This window comes from Emydura macquarii, unplaced genomic scaffold (genome assembly GCF_026122565.2).
Source record: "Emydura macquarii macquarii isolate MOO-44397 ecotype Brisbane River unplaced genomic scaffold, CSIRO-AGI_Emac_v2 contig_691, whole genome shotgun sequence".
NCBI classification, from domain to species: Eukaryota; Metazoa; Chordata; order Testudines; family Chelidae; genus Emydura; species Emydura macquarii.
Window position 1 is genome coordinate 249,412 of NW_027130828.1, and position 20,435 is coordinate 269,846.

Genomic DNA, 20,435 nt, shown 5'->3' on the forward strand with positions numbered 1-20,435 from the left:
GGTACCTACCACTCCCACCCAACTTAGTGTCATCCACAAACGTGCTGAGGGTGCGATCCACCCCATCCTTCATATCATTAATGCAGCTGTTGAACAAAACCAGCCCCAGTACTAACCCGCCAGGGCACGCCGCTTGTTACCAGCTGCCACCTAGATATCAAGCTGTTGATCACTACCTGATCTAACCCGCTTTCTGTCCCTCTGACAGTCCATGTATCCAACCCCCACTTCTTTAACTTGCTAATAAGAATACTGTAGGAGACTATCAAAAGCTTTGCTAAAGTCAAGGTATATTATGTCCACCACTTTCCCTATGTCCACAGAACTAGCCATCTTATCATAGAAGGCAATGATTTTAGTCAGGCATGACTTGCCCTTGGTGACTGCATGCTGACTGTTCCTGAACACCTTCTGATCTTCCACATGCAGTACAGCTCCACCAGCACTATCACTAGCGGGAGTTTCAGAGTAAAGGATTTGTTACAGTTTTAAGTACAGAACTATCCAAGCCTAATTAAAGTAAGTCTAATTCATAAGTTACTTAAAAAGGTCCCTATGGCAACAAAGCAGTGTAGTAGAGAAGGGAGTTACAGATCACTACATTTCTTTGGGCAATAGGGCTTCAAAGAAAAGAGGGAGCCTCAGGTGATAAATTTGCTACTTTTTGAGGCAGGGAGTAGGATCCAAGATACCAAACTATTTCACAGCAGTCACCAAAAATGTATTAGATATGGTACTTGTCACACTAGGGCTATAGAGCTTGATCTGTACCTGTGACTAAGAGATGCATGGTTCTCTTTCATTGTCAGTCTCTCTCTTTACAGTTCCATCCCTCTTGGTAAAATTACTGTTTAGAATAGGTTTAGGTTAATAGAATGGTAGTAAACAAAAGTAAAAGGGAAAGAGAATACAGTTTTGCATAGCATCATTCGTACATATTTATCACTGCATGTTTGGGATGGCAATCTAATAGAACAGCAGAAGTAGATGTTTTATAAATACAGCAACAGTCTCATGCTTGAACAGCTGATTAGGGTTTTTTATATACAGTACAAGGAGCGGAGTTTTATACAAAGTAATGTTTCTCATTCACAGAAGCTTTTTCAATAAGCTGGTACAGCAGCAACCCATCTTTCATTGTCTGGTCAAGTTTTTAGCACCACTAAAGATATTAGAAATTTTTAAATTTTATTTTATTCTGCTTCACCCCGCTTACAACTCAATATTATGAGATTTCTCTGACATCCTCAGATCCCCTCCTGAAGTTAGAGCTCTTAGAGGGTGGTCAGATAGTATATGCCTGATAAATTACTGAAGACAGCTTATAGCTAGTGCACTAATTGCAGAATCCTTGTAATTAGCAAGGGGCTGGACTTTATTTTGTTCAGTAGGCAGGCCAGTACTTATACAAGCAGAAATGAGGAAACTGGAAGAATCAAAATATGGAATTAGTGGAGTTCAGGCTGTAGCACATTTCATTTCTACTATATACAGTATGCTGAATACCGGAGTGGGGAATTCCAATCCTGAACACAAAAACTGGCTCATGCAGTAAGAGACAGAATGAACAGCATACTGCCTAACACATTATGATGGCTGAATAATTGCCTTTAAAGTAATTTACACTTGGTAAAGGGAACATTGGAAAGAGAAACAACTGTTACAGTCCAAACGAAGCTCCAAGCCCTTGGAAAGAGAATATCTCACGTATCACAGTGAATTAGCACCACTTGCGGCTGTGTAAACCTGAGAGAAGCTGAATGTGCACACATGCATATGAGAACAATGTTTTGGTCCTCCATAGTGCAATTCAGATTTTGCCAAAGTTAACATAATTGATTAGAAGTTGATTTGAATTAAGTTTAACCACATTTCACATCTAGTCTACTAATGCAGAGAATGTTTCTTAGCAAAGTTTAGACAATAACACTATCAGTACCCTGTAGGAACGTTTCCTATTAGGTTAGAGAACCTCAGGTCACAGGTGATCTTTGGAAGTGAGCTTCTATTTGTTCCAACGTCCTTCCTTTTGTTTCAGGAACATATAGGACAGTAAAAATTATGTTTAGGATGCAAAGAGCAGAGAAAAGCCAGAAAGTGCCATAGGAAGTCAGGAAGCCCTGAAAGAAAACAACAATTAGAAAAACCAAAGCTGCACAGGACTACTTGTAATAGCTTATTACCGGGGAAGAGCAGAGTTTGCCAACAGCATCTTTATCAACTTTCACTGTGAATCAGAAGGGGTAAGACTCATAATTGGGGTTAGAGAATGCTTACTGTAAGATCATGAAACTCCTTAGTTATTAAAAAAGCCATAAACCAGTTGGTTAAGACACAGGCACCACTGGAAATCCCTCTAGCTTTGAGTGGGAATATTTCAGACATCACCAGCCATGGAATGGGACCCCAACCAAGGGCAAAACCTGAAATTGAAAATAAAGAAAAAAAAAAATAATGTAACAGGTTAAAAACATTGTATTGTGTGTGTGCACCCCAAGTCCATGTTGAGAAAGAGACATAGAAAAATTTATTGAAGATTGTTAATTGTGTTTTAAGGTTTTGTGACCATCTGTTTCTATAATTGTTCCTAGTTATTTCTGTAATAAAGAAAGGGAAGTGGTTAATCTTGTGTAACAGATAAGGAGGTAGAAATTGTAAGCCACCTGGGGAGGAAAACTCAGGGGCAGCAAAACCCTGACCAAAAAGTGACCAGTTGAACTCAAAATAGGGGAAACTTGCAAGCACAGCAGTTCCCAGGCCCAAATTTGGAAGTTTGCAGTTGCTGCAACTTTTATTTAAGTTACATTACACCTGGGCAAGCATCAACTTCTGACCTGGGGGCTCCCCAAGGAGGGGCCGACAAAAAGACGTAGAAAATGCCCATAATTGGTTTGGCGGACATATAGGCCAGAGTAGAGATAAAAGGGATTGTCAGGCAAACCCAAATCAGAGAGCCTTGTCACGAGGCCCACCGAGCCTCCCCAAGAGGTACACCAGAATCGTGCCTGCAAGAGGGTCTGATCAGCCATCCTGCCTCTCTCCAGCCCGTTTGTCTCTATATTAGTCAGGTAATTGGGCTGATAACCTGGGTGTGAATACGATAGAGGTTCCACCTGAATAAAAAATAGAGCTCTAAAATAAAAGACCAGGTCATAAAATATTTGTTGTTTTGCTGCAGCTGAGTTCATCTCTGTATGTGGTAAGTAGTGAATGTGAATGTAAAACTAGTAATAATTCTACTTGTATTCCAGAAATGATCGTGACTATAACTGCTGGAATAACTGCTTTTTGTATTTGCTTTGTAATTGTTAGTTGTTTTTTTTAAATTTTATATGTGTTTTGGAAGTTTGTAATAGAATAAGGAAATAAGGTTTGTAGTAAAATAAATTGTTTAAGTTACAAGTTGTTGTATTAAGTGTTGTACTAGAATTTAATCATTGTATTCAATTTTGTTGTTTGTAATTATATAAAAATAAATCAGTAAAAGTAAGATTCAATTTAAGTAGTTGTAGCAAGTTAATAAATAAAGGCTATTAAATGGTCAAGAATCTAAGCAAGCCTGCCAAATTTTTCTGGGAAGTTTGTTAAGTTTTCTAAGTTAACATTTCCAAGCCTTACACTGTCTTAAAAGGGGATATATACAAATCGTCTTACTGCCTTAAAGCACCCTTCAAACCACTCCCGTGATTTAGAAGGCCGTTTATCCCTGGTAATCTTGATAACCTTATCAAAACACAGCACTTAGGCACGTCAAATAGAAAGAATAAACTTGTTTTGCATTTAAAGAGAGGCAAGTTGTGAATGATGCCAAAGCCTGTTGAGTGATAAGTATTAATTCTATCCCAACTCTAACCATTGTCCTGTCAGATTGTGGTAGAGGGAACATTTCACTTAGAAAGCAGCATTATAAAAAACACACTCCAAAACTGGTAATTTGTTACAACAATACCACAAAATTATTAAATTCCAGCATCTGAGAACATGCTTATATAAATGAGGTGTTTGGGGGTTTGTGTTAACTCTCTAAAGTGGAGGTTTCTTCAAATTACATCTAATTTCCAACTGCAATTGCCTTGCACTACCCAAAAATTACCTCACTTTCACTGGTGCAGGAAGAAAAAAAAATTCTTGTTACTAGTTGTGAAGAGAATAAAAACGTAGGATAAATTATAAAACAGCACTAGCAAAGGTACAAAGCATCATGTTAAAAATAACTATGGCAATGGAAACTAGTTTCCTAAACTTGAGGACTTTTGCCTTTTTGCTAGTTCAGTTGCTGTTCAGATGTAATCTCTAAACCCTGTTATGCTTCTCAACAATCATCTTATGCAACAGAGTCTCTTCCTAGAGAGCACAAAGTCCTCAAAATTTCTGTTAGAAAATTTCCTCTCTCTTATAAAACCTAGATTCATAGTTTTGTTTTGTTTTGGTTTTTTTTAAAGCACATTAAAATGCAATTTCCAAGAATGTGGCCCAGTCTGATTAGTCCATTATTCTAATGGATATTAAAGGTCCCCCTCCCCCCAGTTTTAGACTCTATTCTCAGGAGTCCCTACTGAGGAAAAGTATAGACTGCAGGAGCAGAGCCTCATAGCTTGATTCCAAGAAGTGTTGAGCTTTCGCAACTCTTAGCTGAGTCACTAGAAGTTACACGTGAAGTTACACTTACACTATTGTAAGACCATACTAGAGAACTCGGTAGGTACACAATAGTTCTGTCTCCAGTGCTTTTATAGTTGCTGACAATTTTTTTTTTTTTTTTTTGGGGGGGGGGGGGGGGGGCATATCCCATGACTGCAATGGCAGACCACTTACCAGTGATGAAGAGCCCCAAACTCACTACAGCCAGCCATGCTAGGTTGTTTTCTGTTCCTGCAGATACTGCATTTGGTGTGGTCAGTAAATCAGGTTGGGATGAATTGCTGGGGTTTGAAAGAATCATTTTACAGTACAGCCCAAATGCTGCAGTGCTGATAGCCATAATGACCCCTGGAAAAGTAAGGAAGAACCAACTGCAGATTTATTGCCACTTGGAAAAGATTTGAATGTGCGAGACCAGAATTGATAAATTAAATACAAAAAACAAGTCTCTTATACAAGTTCCTAACATTTATGCTTTGCCCACAACTGTCCTCTGGAACCCTTTTGAACAGGTTGATACTAAAATGAAAGATCACAAAAAAGCATATAAAGAAAAATGGATCTAGAATTACAACAATCTTAATCTCAGCTATCACTGCAAATATACATACAACTACAGGATTCAAATATACTGTATACACATATGCATACAGAGTAAATGAATTCTGCTTGATATAATTAATACTACCAAACCTACTTGTGAAGTAGGCTCAAGTAAAAAACAAGTGTTCACTGTACAATTTCAGATGACAATGGTACTTTAATGCAGCTACGAAAGCAAACTGCTTCTTTGGAGTGTTTATGATAATTATCTTTTAAGTCTTAAAAAGGGAAGAAGGCTAGAATGATAAGAGCTGGCCCAGAAGCAGTGATTTTAACTAAAAGTAAATTACAGCTGCTAGTTTTAAGTTTCAGATTTTATTTTATTTTTTTTTAAATTTCGCATTATGCAGCTGAGTGAAGGGATTACCCTTCTGCCAGTGTGTACACATAAATCCCATTATCATTAACAGGAACAATTTTTAGATAGAAGAAAAGTGATCAATTTATATACTCCACACTGGCGAGTCTAAGTCATCAGACTACGTTTACAGAAGTTTTAAAATAAACCTCTTCACTGCATAATTACAAACCTTCATGCAATAAGTGAGCTAGGATATATTTGGTATTTAAGAACAATATTGTTCTTAAGGATGATGTTTAACAACAGAAGCAATTTAAGCTTTTGCAGATATGACCCACATTTGGAATGTTAAAACATAGACAAGACTCCTTTTCTTCAGTGTCCTAGCCTTTAAATAAAAAGGCTGCACACGCACACAAAAGGGTTAGAATGCATTGTACTGCTTCTGGATCTTAAATTCTCAGTTATTAACTGGCAACATGGAAGCAGGATTCCTTCAGTTATGCCTGGGAGAATTCTGCACCACTGTATATAGATTCTGCAGGATGAGCACCTTTCTTCCACCTGGGGCTGCTGTGGCATCAGAAGAGAGGGCAGCCTGGCTGCACTCCTCAGAGCAGGACCAGGTGAGGAGGCATGGGACACAAAGAGTGGGGCACATAGGGCTTTTGGGGGAGGAGGAGGTGACAGACTGGGGTTCAGAAGGGCCAGTGAGGTGACAGCATTGAGCCAGGGCCACACAAGGACAGGGGCAAATGTATTTGACTGAATGGGAGAGGGTAGGAGTCAGCCATGGTCTGCATGGAGGCGGCTCCCCAACAATCTTCTCTCCCTCCTCGTCCCCCCAAAAAAACACCCAAAAAACAAAAACAAAATAACCTGTTCCATACTTCTCCCACCCACACCCAACAACCCTCCAGGTTCACTCCCAGGCTCCTTCCCTCTCTCTCAGCTCCTCTGTTACCCCTGGCTCGCCCAAACCTTTGCACTGCTTCTGAGGGGGTGCAGGAAATAAGTTTCTGTATTATAGTTTAAATGAATTACTTAAAGTTATGTATTCATATGCTTGTAAGGAATCTATTTGTCAAAAAATCATTTCCTGAATCTTTTTTTTTTTGGGTCTGTATTGTTACAAACATACTTGCTGACAAGTATTTTGAAATAAATTACCAAAATCATTGACATTGGTGTGATTATATTGTGTTATTTCAGCAAATAAAATATGCAGCGTTTTAAGATATTGTGTGCAGAATTTTAAATTTTTGTCAAAGTTCCCCCAGGAGTATACAACATAGGATACAGTGGCAAGGTAAGGGCACAAAGTGGAGACAAAAAGATGCAAGACACTGGAGAAGTCTGGACCTGGGTCATTAGCTCTTTCAGGCCACGTCCATACTGACAGCAGCAAATTTGCCACTGCCAGATCGATCTTTCTGGATCGACTGAGCGGTCAGTGTAGACCAGCTCAATCGATCAGGAAGTCGACGCTGGTAAACCACCCCCTCAAGTAGCGCAGCGCTGCATCGACGGGAACAGTGTTCCCGTCGGCACAGCGCAGTGTAGACAGCGCGCAGAGGGAAGCACAGCAGTCGACGTGAGTTACACAAGCTACTCTGCGTAGTTTGCGTACCTCCCATCGACTGCCGCCGAATCATCAGGTAAGTGTAGGCCAAGGCTCAGTCACATTCCCCAAAGAGACCGATTCTGATATATGGTTTGGAGAAGACAGTGTCCAGACGTTCCATTCTCCATTCATGTTAACTCAAACAAGCCATCTCATGTCATATGTATTTTATATTTTAAAATAGGTTTCCTTGTTTTACCTGAAATAGAAAGCAGTACTTTTCGCCCAGTTTTATCTATAATAAGTGCAGCCACAGCTGTGAAAACCACTTGTATGGAACCCACGACAACTGAGGCCATTCTGCTGTCCTGAAAGTGAAAGAATGACAATGCTTTTGCAGATTTCTTAGTGTTCAGTAAGTCATTATGGATTTTCCAGTAATGCTGCAGGTGGAAAAGAAATCGCACATTCTGTATTGCTAATTTGTATGTAGTACTGACATCTTGGTTGGATCTCTATATTAACTAATATACTGTGCTTGTGCACAACTACTTTTCACATTACGATTTCAAAATGCTTTTCAAACATGAAGCCTCACCACTCATATCAGGTATGTATTGTAATGAACAGGCTTGAATCTAGTTAGGTTGTAATTGCCCCCTACTGGATATAATCATAATTGCTTTACTATGTGGACTATGCTTTTGAAGAAGGAGGCCCTGCTACTATAAGATTCTGAATGGCTATACTATGCAGCTGAGAATTTTCTAGCTAGCCATGGATTGTAACATTGTGCTTCCATTACATGACTTTAGTAATGTCAAAGGCAGGTAACAAGAATGTCAAAGATAGAACCCTAAATGCCCAACTCACAACTCCTGATCTTATTAACAGACATGACGTTTCAATTTTATTCATTTCCTTCAGAAAAAACAATAAAAACCATTCATTGTTATTAGCAGCTAATTCTCTCAGAAGCCTCTGTCACTGCCATACCTGTGAATTATCCAGAGATGATCCAAGAAACACAAAGGAAGTTGAGCCAGTGGAGGATGAATGCATGAAAGAAATTGATGTAAAATTTATATTTTTAAACAGTTTGATTCTAACATGCAGAGCATACCTTTATGTCAGTTAACTGACACCAGACAGAAGCACTTTGCATGAGGTATTAACTTAAAAACAACATTTAATTAGGACTAGTAAGATGTCCTGATCTTTCTCAAAAGATCCACTCCAGCAATTACACCTCTCCATCATTGTACTTTATCTTTCACCTGACACAGCAACTTTACTTCCTCTGAAGCCCACAACTTATAACTATGGTGAGAGAGATTCTGTGCGGACCTCTAGGCATACAAGTAGGCTTCTGGCATCTTATACTCCATTTCCTGGAAATGGAGGCAAACTTGCTGACCAGCAGCCCAATATAGATTATATTCCTTGAAGAAACAGTTAATGCTAAAAATTAACCAGCCAGAACAAGGACAGTCAGAAAGATGTCTGCATACAAACAAAACCACAAGCTGGTACAGAGACAACATTTTTCATAACTCCAACAGATTCACCAAATTCCTACACGGTTTCTGTTTGGTGCTCTGGACCCAAGTATAACATCCAGCTATGCTGTGTCTATCTGTTTCACTTCCATATTTCAAAAATGTACTAGGTTTACCTTAAAATTAGCTTCTTCAAAGATTGTTTCTGCATAGAACATAATTGCATTAATCCCTGTTACTTGCTGGAAGAACATCAGTGCCACACCAATGAAAAATGGCTTGTAGATAGATGGATTCTTAAATTCAGCTATACTTAGTCCATGCTATAAAGAACACATAGGCAGAGATTCAGTGACAATTATTTGATTTGCATAACTGAATGAAGACGTGCAACCACCCAGATTCAGATTTAATAAAACCATACAAACAGATCAAGTCCCCCATTTAAGTAATCTATTAAACTGGTAATATGAGTATGTTTGGAACAGCTTAAGAACACTTAGTACTTAAATAATGTTGATTTCTTCAACCATTTTCTAGTCCAGTGGTTCCCCACCTTTTCGAGTTTGCAGACCCCTCTTCAACCCTCCAAACATTCCACGTACCACCATGTGCTACTAGTTTTATTTGAAATTGTATATTTCCTTGGTGGGGATGTTATTTTTCTTTTCTGCGGACCCCCTGTAGTACTCTTGCAGACCACCAGGAGTCCACAGACCACAGGCTGGGAACTGCTGCTCTAGTCCAGTGTTTTTCAGCCTTTTAAGTAGCAAGTACCCCAACACTCAGTATTCCACTCTGAGAAATATAATCTTTTTCCCCTTTACCACTGGACAACTGTATTTCTCGTAAAGCAGGAGAGTTCTGCAGTGCTGTGTGGCTGCTGTTTCTCCCCTCCTTCCTCCTTCCTCCTCCCCTTCCTCCATATAGGAGCAAAGGTCAACGCCAGCTAATCACTATGGCCTAATGGCAGGGTCAGGTGGTATTCTCTGCACACAGGCAGGAACTTGTTAGGTATGAGCAGGCACTAGCAGCCCAGAGTGGATAGCAGTGCTCCCCATGGCCATCCCTGGGGGGGGGGTGCGGGCCTGGGGCAAATCATGCTGTGTGGCTCCCTCTTAAGATTTTTATACTGCTAAAATCTGGGGCTGTCATAGCTGTCAATTTCACTGCTCAGCTAGAGCAGTGACATTGATAAGTAAGCCTGGGGATAGAGCCCAGCTCCAGGAGTGGGCAAGTCACTGGGCTCTCCGCCTGGTTTTCTGGGCACCGGGCTTTGAGCCAGGGAGGGGAGCTGCCACCTGGGCAAGTCGCAGGTGGCTGCCGCCTGGCTGCCAACCTGGGAGGTGGGCGACTGCCAACTGCTCCGAGCTGGGGCGGAGGAGGCTTCTGCATGGGCTAGGACCCGGGGATGTGAGCAGGTGGCAGCTGCCCATCTTCAAGCAGAGTGCGGGAGGCTCTCTCTTGGCTCAGAGCCGGGGCTTGGGGGGCTGCCACCCAGCTGTGAGCCCAGCTCGCAGGGCACAGGAGGCTGCCGCTGGGCTCCCACCTAGGAGCTAGGACTGGGTGGAACGTGGGCAGCTGCCACCCAAATTCCCAAAAAGCCAGCGACTGCCGCCCAAGCCAGCAGCTGCTGCCTGACGTCCCAAGAAGCCAGTGGGTGCTGCCCAGCTTCCCAGACGGCAGCTGCCCTACTCCTACCTCCCAGCTAGGAAGTGGGACCGAGCAGGAAGCCGGCGGCTGCCACCCGCCTCCCTCAGAAGCTGACGGCTGCTGCCTGCCTCCCAGCTGGGAGCTGAGACTGGACAGGAAGCAGGTGGCTGCTGCCTGGCTTCCCCAGAAGACGGTGGCTGCCACCCCCCTCCCTTCAATGGGTTTTTTGCTGGGTATCCCCTGCCTGTGTCTTGCGTACTCCCAGGGGTACGCGTACCACAAGTTGAGAAACTAAGCTCTAGTCTATCTGTTCCCAGTACTATAACTGGACCACAATATTTGGACACCTGAGTGAGCAACATTTGAAGCCACAGCAGGAAATTTAGAAAACCTGGGCATAAGTTTCCTTTGACATCTCTGCTTGTCCCTTCCACTCCATGTGCATCTGACATCAGTGGTAGCTTTGGATCCTAAGAATGTAGGAACCAGGCCACATATGTATAGATCACAGAATCAGAAGCTTAGGGTTGGACGGGACCTCAGGAGGTTGTCTAGTCCAATGCCCTGTTCAAAGCAGGACAAACCCATCTAAATCATCCCAGCAAGGCTTTGTCAAGCCGCAGCTTAAAAACCTATAAGGGTGGAGATTTCACCACCGCCCTAGGTAGCCCATTCCAGTGCTTCTCCACCACCTTAGTGAAAAAGCTTTTTATAATATCTAACCTAGACCAGTGGTTCCCAAACTTTTCTCTGCCGTGGCACTCCTTGATACCTTTAAATTATTTTGAGGCACACCACCAGATAGTCTACAAATGAACTCATGAATATTCATGAGCCAATTCAGAACTCTTCAAGTAGTTTTTCAAAAAAATTCCATGGCATGTCTGCTCATGCCTGACAGCACACCAGTGAACAGTGTCACATTGGTTGGGAAACATTGACCTAGACCTCCCCACTGCAACTTGAGACCATTGCTCCTAGTTCTGTCATCTACCACCACAGAGAACAGCCCCATCCTCCCTGGAATCCCCTTTCAGGTAGGTAAAGGCTGCTATCAAATCCCCCCTCACTCTTCTTTTCTGCAGACTAAACAAGCCTAGTTCCCTCAGCCTCTCCTCATAAGTCACGTGCTCCAGCCCCCTAATCATTTTTGTTACACTCTGCTTCACTCTCTCCAATTTGTCCACATTCTTCCTGTAGTGCAGCGCCCAAAACTGGACACACTACTTCAAATGTGGCCTCACCAGTTCCGAATAGAGAGGAATAATCACTTCCCTCGATCTGCTGGCAATGCTCCTACTAATGTAGCTCAATATGCCATTTGCATTCTTGGCAACAAGGGCACACTGTTGACTCATATCCAGCTTCTTTTCCACTGTAACCCTCAAGTCCTTTTTTGCAGAACTGCTGCCTACCTAGTTGGTCCCAAGTCTGTAGCAATGCATGGGATTCTTCTGTTCTAAGTGCAGGACTCTGCAGTTGTCCTTGCTGAACGTCATCTGATTTTTTTTGGTCCAATCCTCTAATTTGTCTAGGTCACTCTGTATCCTATCCCTACCTTCCAGGGTATCTACCACTTCCTCCAGTTTAGTGTCATCTGCAAACTTGCTGACGCAGAGTGTTCTAGTCTCACTTCCCATACTGTGACTTGGCAGCCTGGGGGGACGAGGAGGAGGGAGGGAAAATAAAAAAATAAAATAAAAAAAACAAAACAAAAAAAACTACACTTAAAACAGTCAAGTCCTGAAAAAATAATTTCACTATTATCTCAAATACGAACACACCCACTCTGCAGTTACCCATCTTCAGTCAAGTTTCTTCTTTACTGAATAAAAAAGAAAGCTTTTAGCATAAGCCAAAACAAAATCTTCATCACCTGCTCCTCAGCTCTGGTTTCAATCTGCCTGCATTCCCATTCATGGTCCACCTCTGATCCCCGCAGGAACCGTAAAGCAGCCATAGCTTCAAGGAGTTTGTTCTGGTTCAGCAGGAATCTAGGTGTTTCAGGCATGAAGGACATGAACACGAGCATTATGCAGGGTGGGAAAGAACATAGCACAGCCAGCCAACGCCATCTGAGTGCCATTCCTGGGGCAGGAAGGGAAAGGAACACAAGTTAAGAGAATCAGCTGACATTTGTGCTCATTATAGTGAGCTGTACTAGCACTGCTGATAAAGTAATGTGTATATTTTCCCCTTTCTCAGAGTGCTGATTCTCCTCCTGCAGCCTGGAGAAGCTTCACTAGCCCTGCCTCCCACATAGCCAGCATGAATTTGTCAAAAACAAATCATTCCAAACCAACTTAATTTCCTTCTTTGATGGGTTACTGGCTAAGTACATGGGGGAAAGCAGTAGATGTAATACATCTTGATTTTAATAAGGCTTTTGACACAGCTTCACAACACTCTCATAAGCAAACTAGATAAATATGAACTAGATGGAATTACTAGAAGATGGATGCAAAACTGGTTGAAAGACCACACTCAAAGATATCAATGGTTCACTGTCAAACTGGAAGGACGTATTTAGTGGGGTTCCACAGAGGTCAGTTCTGGATATGGTACTATTCAATATTTTCATTAATGACTTGGATAATGGAGTGGAAAGTATGCTTACAAGTTGTGCAAATGACAAGTGCAAGTACTTCACTTAGGAAGGACAAATCAAATGCACAACTACCAAATATACAAACTACCAAATGGGAAAAACTAGCTAGGCAGTAGTGCCGCTGAAAAGGATCTAGGAGGTTATAAAACATCACTAAGTTGAAGATTTTGTCACGAATATTTTTAGTAAAAAGTCAGGGATAGATCAGGGGCAATAAACAAAAATTCACAGAAGCTGTGACTTCTCCCTGATTTTTACTAAAAATAATTATCTATGAAAAAAATGGGACTGACTGGGATTTGGGTGGGTGGGATGAAAGCAACGAGGCAGGGCGCCCCTCCAGTGCCTGCAGAGGCTCAGTGCTCCAGGGCCCCGTCCTGCTGCCCACAGCAGCAGGGAGCTCCAGGGACCCCCTCCACCCCACCCATGGCTGCTCAAAGCTGCAGGGGCTGCCAGCGGCAGCTTGGATCTCCCTGCTGCCCGATGAACACTCTCACCATCTGTGGTAGCTGAGAGCTCCTGGAACATCCCCCCCTACTCCCTGGGCGTCCATGGCACCTGGAACAACCCGCACCAGCCGGGAGTTCCTGGAACATTGCCGTCCGTCTGTGGCAGCTGAGAGCTCCAGGGATTTCCCACCCCCACTGCATGTCGGAGCTCTGGATCTCCCCTTCCCCATGGCAGGGAGTTGCTGGCTGCCAGATCTTGCCCTGCCCCCTCCAGCTGAAGCAAAAAATGTCATGGAGGTCGCAGGAAGTCATAGATTCTGTGACCTTGGTGACAATCTTATCCTTAAATATCACATATTGAATGTGAATCAACAATGTGATGTAGATGTGAAAAAGGCTAAAATTCTGGGGCACATTAAGAGAAGTATTTTATGTAAGACCTAAGAGGTAATTGTCCCACTCTAACTCTACTCGGCCTCAGTGAGGCCTCAGCTGCAGTAGTGTCCAATTCCAGGCACCACACTTTAGGAAAGATGGACAAATTGGACAGAATCCAGGAGGACAGCAACCAAAATGAAAAGGTTTAGAAAAGCCTGACCTATGAGGAAAGGTTTAAAAAACTAGACATTTCGTCTTCAGAAAAGATGACTGGGTGGGACCTCAGAACAGTCTTCAAATAATGTCAAAGGCGGTTATAAAGAGGACTGTTCTCCATATACTCTGAAGGTAGCAACAGCAATGGGGTTAATCTGCAGCAAGGGACATTTAGGTTATATATTACATAAAACTCTCTAACTTTTAAGTGTAGTTAAGCTCTGGAACAGGCTTCCAAGGGAGACTATGGAATCTCACTCATCAGAAGTTTTTAAGAACAGGTTGGACAAACACCAGTCAGATGGTTTAGGATTACTTGGTCCTGCTCTAGCGAAGGGGACTGGACTCTATGACTACTCAGGGTCCCTTCCAGCCCTACATTTCTATGATTCTATAATGAAATTCAGTACCTGCAGCATAAGCTCCCAGTATGCCAGTCACCACCATCAACTGAACACATGATCCAAGTGCTCCTCGAACTTTTGAGTGGGAGATTTCAGAAATATACACCTAAAATATTAAAAAATAAGTTTTTAAAAATAAAAACAGTTGGTATCGAAAAGACCTTGTTAAAATACACCCACATTATCCCAATATGAACCATAAGCAGATACACTTGAATGACTAGAACCAGCAGTGACACTTTTGGGAATTTACATTGGTTCCATGAAAGGACCTGCTAAAAATACCAAACAAACATGCCAAAAATTGATAGAAATCAAAATTGCATAGAAGACGGAGTTAGCATCAGAGAGGAGGAAACATTTTGCTGAACGTGATCTACAAAATAAATCCATGATTCTGCTAATAGATACACAGGTGGAGCCTCAGACAATTCCACTGACTTGAATGGGGCTCTCCACAACATGAGGATTCACCTGCACACAACTCTTTGTAGGTCAGAGCTTAAGACTTTAGCATTTTAATTCATATACATAAAAAACCCCACCAACTCCATACGTCCTATTCAGAAACTGGAAATCCAACTTTGCCAGCTCCTGCCCCAGCATACATTATACTGGCAGTATCACACTTATTACTGACTCCAGATGTTAGTGGGATTCTATGTACAGGGTTCGACTATTATGGAGGTGTCTGCCATGGCCCGATAGTTAAGACAGAGATAAGTTTTGCATATAAAGCAGAGATTCATCTTCTTTGTTACATGTGAAGAACATACTGGATCCTCCACAAATTATATCCCTTACTCTACTGGCAGAGAATGAGTTTTCTAAGAATTTACAAGTAAATCTGTTCAATTAACTCAGATAAGTTCATTTTAAGATAATCCCATAAGAAACTTCACATTGGGTCAGGATTGGCAATTTCCTGGGGGAAAAAAAAAAAGTTTAGGACATGGTGCTAGCAAATACTAATTTAAACTGGGAAAGTAGGGAAAATAATTGCATTAGTGTCCAGCAAGCATAGGACGAATCTTTTCATGCTGTGGACACCTCCATACAAAACCGAGGAATAGACTCCATCAAAGTTAGTCTTCTGTTACAGAATGCTGCATGGCTAAATGGACCTGGACTGGTAGCCTGCAATTCTGTATGCTTCAGATTGCTTAATGCTTCAAAGCCTACACCTCTGTATTATGGTCATTTTCATATCATCACATTTTCTTCACTTTTGTTTACAAAATATTGAGAACTGAAATGAGTCATGACATCATAATTACATATTATTACACCCACTGTAGTTTTATTTTTTGTTTGTATAACCCTGCTGGTTTATGTAAACACAATTTGAACGTGTAACTAAAACTAAGTGTAATGTGGTGTGCATTAAACAGTTTTTCAGCTAGAAAAAGCCTTAAATTAGGACTACATTTGTTTTTACTTGGGGGGGGGGGGGGGGGGAAACGACACGCGAGAGAAAGAGAGAATAGAATTAATGGTCTTTTATGCCATTTTTCATCATAAGACAGTTTCTTTGGCAAGGGGAGACAAAATAAGTGTTCTTTCAGATATGGGCCCTTTGTAGAATTTTCTCTTTCAAAGTTGCTGTCTCTTATGTTCTCAATGGTGCTGGAGCCAGAGACTAATTAACTGAGGGCAGCCTGTGGCCTCAGTCCTATAGAACAGAAAAGGGCAGCCATTTTGAAAGTGAACAGCTCGGAGAGTTTTGCTGAATGCATTCTACCAACAAAACTTTCAGTAGTGGAAAACACAGCTACAGTACTATCAACCCCAAGTGTCCAAAAATAATGTTAGGCCCCCAGCCCGCCACCAAAAAATCATGATTTTTTGTAAGTGTCATGATTTAAGCCATTAATGAATTTTGGGCTTTTTATTTGCCCTCTGATTCCTGAGACTTAAGGTTACACTCACTTTACAACACTGAACACAGCAACAAAAAATTACCATTAATTCTAGAAGGATCCCTTCAAAATTACCAATTATATTAGATATACTCACCCAGGAGGACAAAAGGGAGGGGGAGAGTGATGGTAGGGGAAACTGAGGGTAGGTGAGAGGGGGGAAAACTAGTGTGCGTGCATGTACAGGGGAAATTGGAGCTCAGGAGGTAGCAATAAACAGAGGTATACAGTCTGCCTGCTTTGCACTGCTCCAAAACGCTGTAAAGCAGCCACAGCCTACTGGTGAACCTGACCCTAGAAGTTTAGGATCTTTCTAAAACTTCTTATAGAGGTTTTTAATAAATATCACATGGTAACTTGAATACATAAAGAGTAAACAAGAACAAACAAATATTAAGAAGGACAAGGACATTCCTGAACAAAGACTACGTTAAAATTGAGTGAAGACAAAAAATAAATTACGATATAAAAAAATATTTTAAAAAATGATGTTGCACTTATCTCACTAACAAGTATAATAAACCCATGGAATTCAGAGTTAATATCTAACTGAAAAGAAATCCAAACATACTGAGGACTGGAAATGCCATTGGGAAACCCAAACCACCTTAGCTTTGCCTTTCAGAGACACCAAGAGTAAAGATGAATTACATTTCTTTCAAGTCAGTGTTACCTAATCTAAGATTGTAAAAAAATAATATGCTATGATCATAGTCATATGGTTATTGCATGATGTCACTACAAGGCAGAGTTAAGGTTATATGGGTGCCTAGTTGTGGTGCCCTCCTGGTTTTAAGATTTATTTATTTATTTTTTTTAAATCTCATGCAAGATTTTTACAGACTATGCTGAATTAAAGAAAAAAAGAAATAGAACATGTTTCACTTACTGGAACAACAAGTGAAGTAATGCCACTGGCTAACCCAGTCAATATTCGTCCAGTGTAAAGCATCCAGACATTCTGGGCAGATATGATAATTGTAAATCCAGAGACATAGGGTATTGAGCACAGCATCAGACTCAGCTTCCTCCCAACTTTATCCACCAGATAGGCTCCCAGCACTCCTCCAGCAGCAGCTCCTAATGTTACTACAGACTTCAGAAACAAGCACAGAAATATATAAATGAACTATACATTCTATAGCCTTTCAGAAACATTAACCATTGCTTTTTGCTTTAAAAGAAGATGTGCAGAAGTCATTAGACTAGCTTACCTAACCATTCATAAACTAGTGCATTTTCAACATTAGCCAGGATACCAATTTTAACACCCTTATGAAATGTACCCAAAGATCATTAACCTGCCACAAAAAGATGGATCAGTTTTAGACAGATTTAATTATATCCTTGATATAAAATGAAAATATCTTGCAGTGGAAGAGAAAGATAGTAGCTAGTGTCAGTTAAAAACAGAACTACCAGGCATCTTTTTAGAAAGGACAATTTACAATGTTTGAAAGGCTCAGGACAACGAGTGGCCTGTTTGCTTGTCCTGAGGCCTCAATTGTTAAGAGATGCTGCCTGAGTAGTGGCACAGCAAACTGCTGTATCATGCTTTGTTTCCAATATAGAGTAACCTCATTTAGTAATGAGAGAGGGGAGCTCAGTCTCCATGGCTCATTTAATCTTTGGCTGTTCCACTGGAACTGCCAAGAGTAGGCCAGTTAGGGCCAAGTGCAACGAGTTCATAAAATGGGGCAGAAAACTTGAAATTCATTTCACAAACTACCAAACAGCCTCCAGATGAAAACAACTTTCTGTCACTCAGACTAAAATGTGAACGAATTATCTAGAGCTAAATGACTCCATATTCCATTATTAAACCCCAAAGCTGCCTTGTCCCATAGAAACAGATAGTTTTCTCAAAATAGATCTAACCCGCAACTGAAAATGTGAATTTCTTCTTACCAAATCAGTAAACACACTTTATGATAAAGCATTTTGCAGAGACTTACCCCAAACCATGATGCTTCATTGGTGTCTAATCTTAATTTAGGGTCACTAATTTTCTTCAAATCTGGAATAGCTGGTGAACTGTAACCTAGGACAAATCCAAAACTGAGAGGCCCCAAAACAGCAGCAAATGTGGCCAAATATAGCTTCCTGTTCTGGACTTTGCTGTAAAAGAGCCAGACATGAGTCAAACAGAAATTCTGCATGTGTAAACAACTGTTGGGTTCTCACGTTACTGCAAAAGCCAAAGATAATTCTGCTTTATATGCACAAATTGTGTGACTTGGTCAATCAAATATGTTAATAGATCAGTTAAATGTTTCAGAATGCTTTATAATTAAACTAGAATCAGAACACTTTGAACTTAAAGAGCTCTTTCCATCCATACATCTCAACATGCTTTTCAAAAAATAGGGAAAAAGATAAATGACTTCACTGAGATCATATTGTAGGAGTGGCAAAACTGGAACAGAATCCATGTCTCTCAAGTCCCAGTCCCAATCCCCCAGACCATACTACCTCCAGATTTTACTCCTTACTCTGTTGCTTTCAAAATCCCACTCTCTTATTTGACTTCCCAGAGCCACTATAACCTGTTCAGAATCCTGTTACAAATATAATCACATCAACCTTGTCCCCAGGGGCCTACACTTGTTCATGATCTGCTACAAGACTTGCCTTTGTTTTCATCACTGCTTATACTCCTATTTAACTTGGCCAGCTCTTTTACCCCAAAACTGCATTTTCTCTGACCCCTTCTCATTCCTCTCTTCAATATCCTTCCTACTAAGAAGCTGGTGTAATAGAGCACTCTTCCCTCTTTCATAGTTTTCAAGGCCAAAAAGGGACCATTATGATGTTTGATTTGACCTCTAGTATCACATAGGTGACAGAATTTCACTAGCACTTGTGATTGAGCTAGAGCTGTGTTTCTCAGCGACCGGTCCATGGACTGGCACTGGTCCCTGAGATCTCCCTAACACAGTCTAGGAAGCTTGTCCCGGATATCAAAAAGGTTGAGAAACACTGAGTTAGAGCAAATCTTTTAGAAGACATCCAGACGTACATCCAATCCCTTTTTAAGTGCTGTTTAAAACTTACCACCTTCGCTCTGTTTTCAGTCCGACAGAGGTCAACTAGCCCTTTAGGCATATCTACTCAGCTGTCCCCAGAACTCAGACTGACATTTTTCCATATTACTCACTGTGCTCACTGGTATGCCTCAGGAGAGAGTTGCAAGAATGCTACATTATAAAACTACACTGTATTATTTGAGGTCTGTTATGTTGTTCTCGGAGAGCTCTCTCAAAACTGATTTTACCTAATTGACAAATTCACTAAAAGTAGGAAAAAGAACTCAAATGAGAGCTAGAGTCTCAATGGAGCCTAGCCAGATGCAGGGCCAAATATTCCAAAGCCAAATGGGATGCAGACTGAAGCCTCACTTGGGAAGGAGCAACCCAAATCTAGTGTCAGCCAGGAAATGCAGTGCCTCCAGCTCAGCAAAGCTAGAGCTCTTACCTCAGGTAGGCATCCAGCTCAATGTAGCTCTCAGCAGGCGCCAGCAGGGATTGGGATTCCTCTGCGGCCATTTCTCTCTTTCTTTGTTTTTTAAAAGGAGCACTGTCCTGGCAACGACAGTCAGGTGAGCCTCGTCTCAGCCTAATAAAATAAAGGGACAGGCAGCAAGGAGAGTCACGAGACTGCTGGAGGTGTGGAAGGCTACACACCCCTCCCTGTAGGGCTAGGGAAGAGGGGGTACACTCCAGGGCTCAGGGCCTCCTCCACGGGGCTAGGGGACGGGGAGGAAGGGGGCTACACCCCGGAACTCGGGTCAGAGTCTAGGGGGCGTACAAAGAGAACACAGCACACAGCGCTTGGAAGGAGCTAGTCACTGCTCAACGATGGGCAGCAGCCCAGCTCTCCCCTAGGCTGTGAGGACTGCGCCCCCGTCCCCCGGTCTCTCAGAGAGGAACCAGCTGCCGCCCAAAGCCCCGGCACCGGGGGACAGACCGAAGAGCGGACGGACGCCCGGACACCCAGACGGTCCGTTTCCGCTCAAGGCCCCGTGCGGCGTTTCCGCGGTGTCTAGACGCGGAGGACCGAGCGGATGGGCCGGCTCGGAGCGGAGTCCCGGGCTGCACGTCCCTTGTAGCCCGACTGCGCTCCCCCGTCCCTCACAGCCCGGCCCCTCTGCCTGGGGGCGGGCCCGGCGTGGCGGACGGAAGTAGCGGCAGCCAGGGCGCA

The 20,435-nt window shown here is 42.2% G+C and overlaps 1 protein-coding gene across 1 annotated transcript; it reads right to left on the reverse strand.

Moving 5' to 3' along the window:
* Positions 1-439: 439 nt before the first annotated feature.
* SLC2A8 (solute carrier family 2 member 8) lies at positions 440-20,369 on the reverse strand. The gene is made up of 11 exons (XM_067541637.1): positions 20,202-20,369; positions 19,710-19,850; positions 18,191-18,353; positions 17,125-17,331; positions 14,323-14,422; positions 12,138-12,349; positions 8,785-8,931; positions 7,369-7,477; positions 4,816-4,989; positions 2,278-2,423; positions 440-2,120 (listed from the first exon to the last, which is right to left on the reverse strand). The coding sequence occupies exons 2-11, from the start codon at positions 19,778-19,780 to the stop codon at positions 1,974-1,976; spliced, it is 1,476 nt and encodes a 491-aa protein (XP_067397738.1). The 5' UTR covers positions 19,781-19,850; positions 20,202-20,369; the 3' UTR covers positions 440-1,973.
* Positions 20,370-20,435: the final 66 nt, after the last annotated feature.

What these genes read in the sequence shown, in the direction of transcription:
- SLC2A8 (XM_067541637.1), bottom strand. Translation starts at nt 19,780, where the DNA reads ATGGCCGCAGAGGAATCCCAATCCCTGCTGGCGCCTGCTGAGAGCTAC. An exon ending in GAGCTGGATGCCTACCTGAG is followed by an intron (nt 18,354 to 19,709) that starts GTAAGAGCTCTA and finishes GCTCTTTTACAG; the next exon opens with CAAAGTCCAGAACAGGAAGC. An exon ending in TTGAAGAAGCTAATTTTAAG is followed by an intron (nt 7,478 to 8,784) that starts GTAAACCTAGTA and finishes TTTCACTTTCAG; the next exon opens with GACAGCAGAATGGCCTCAGT.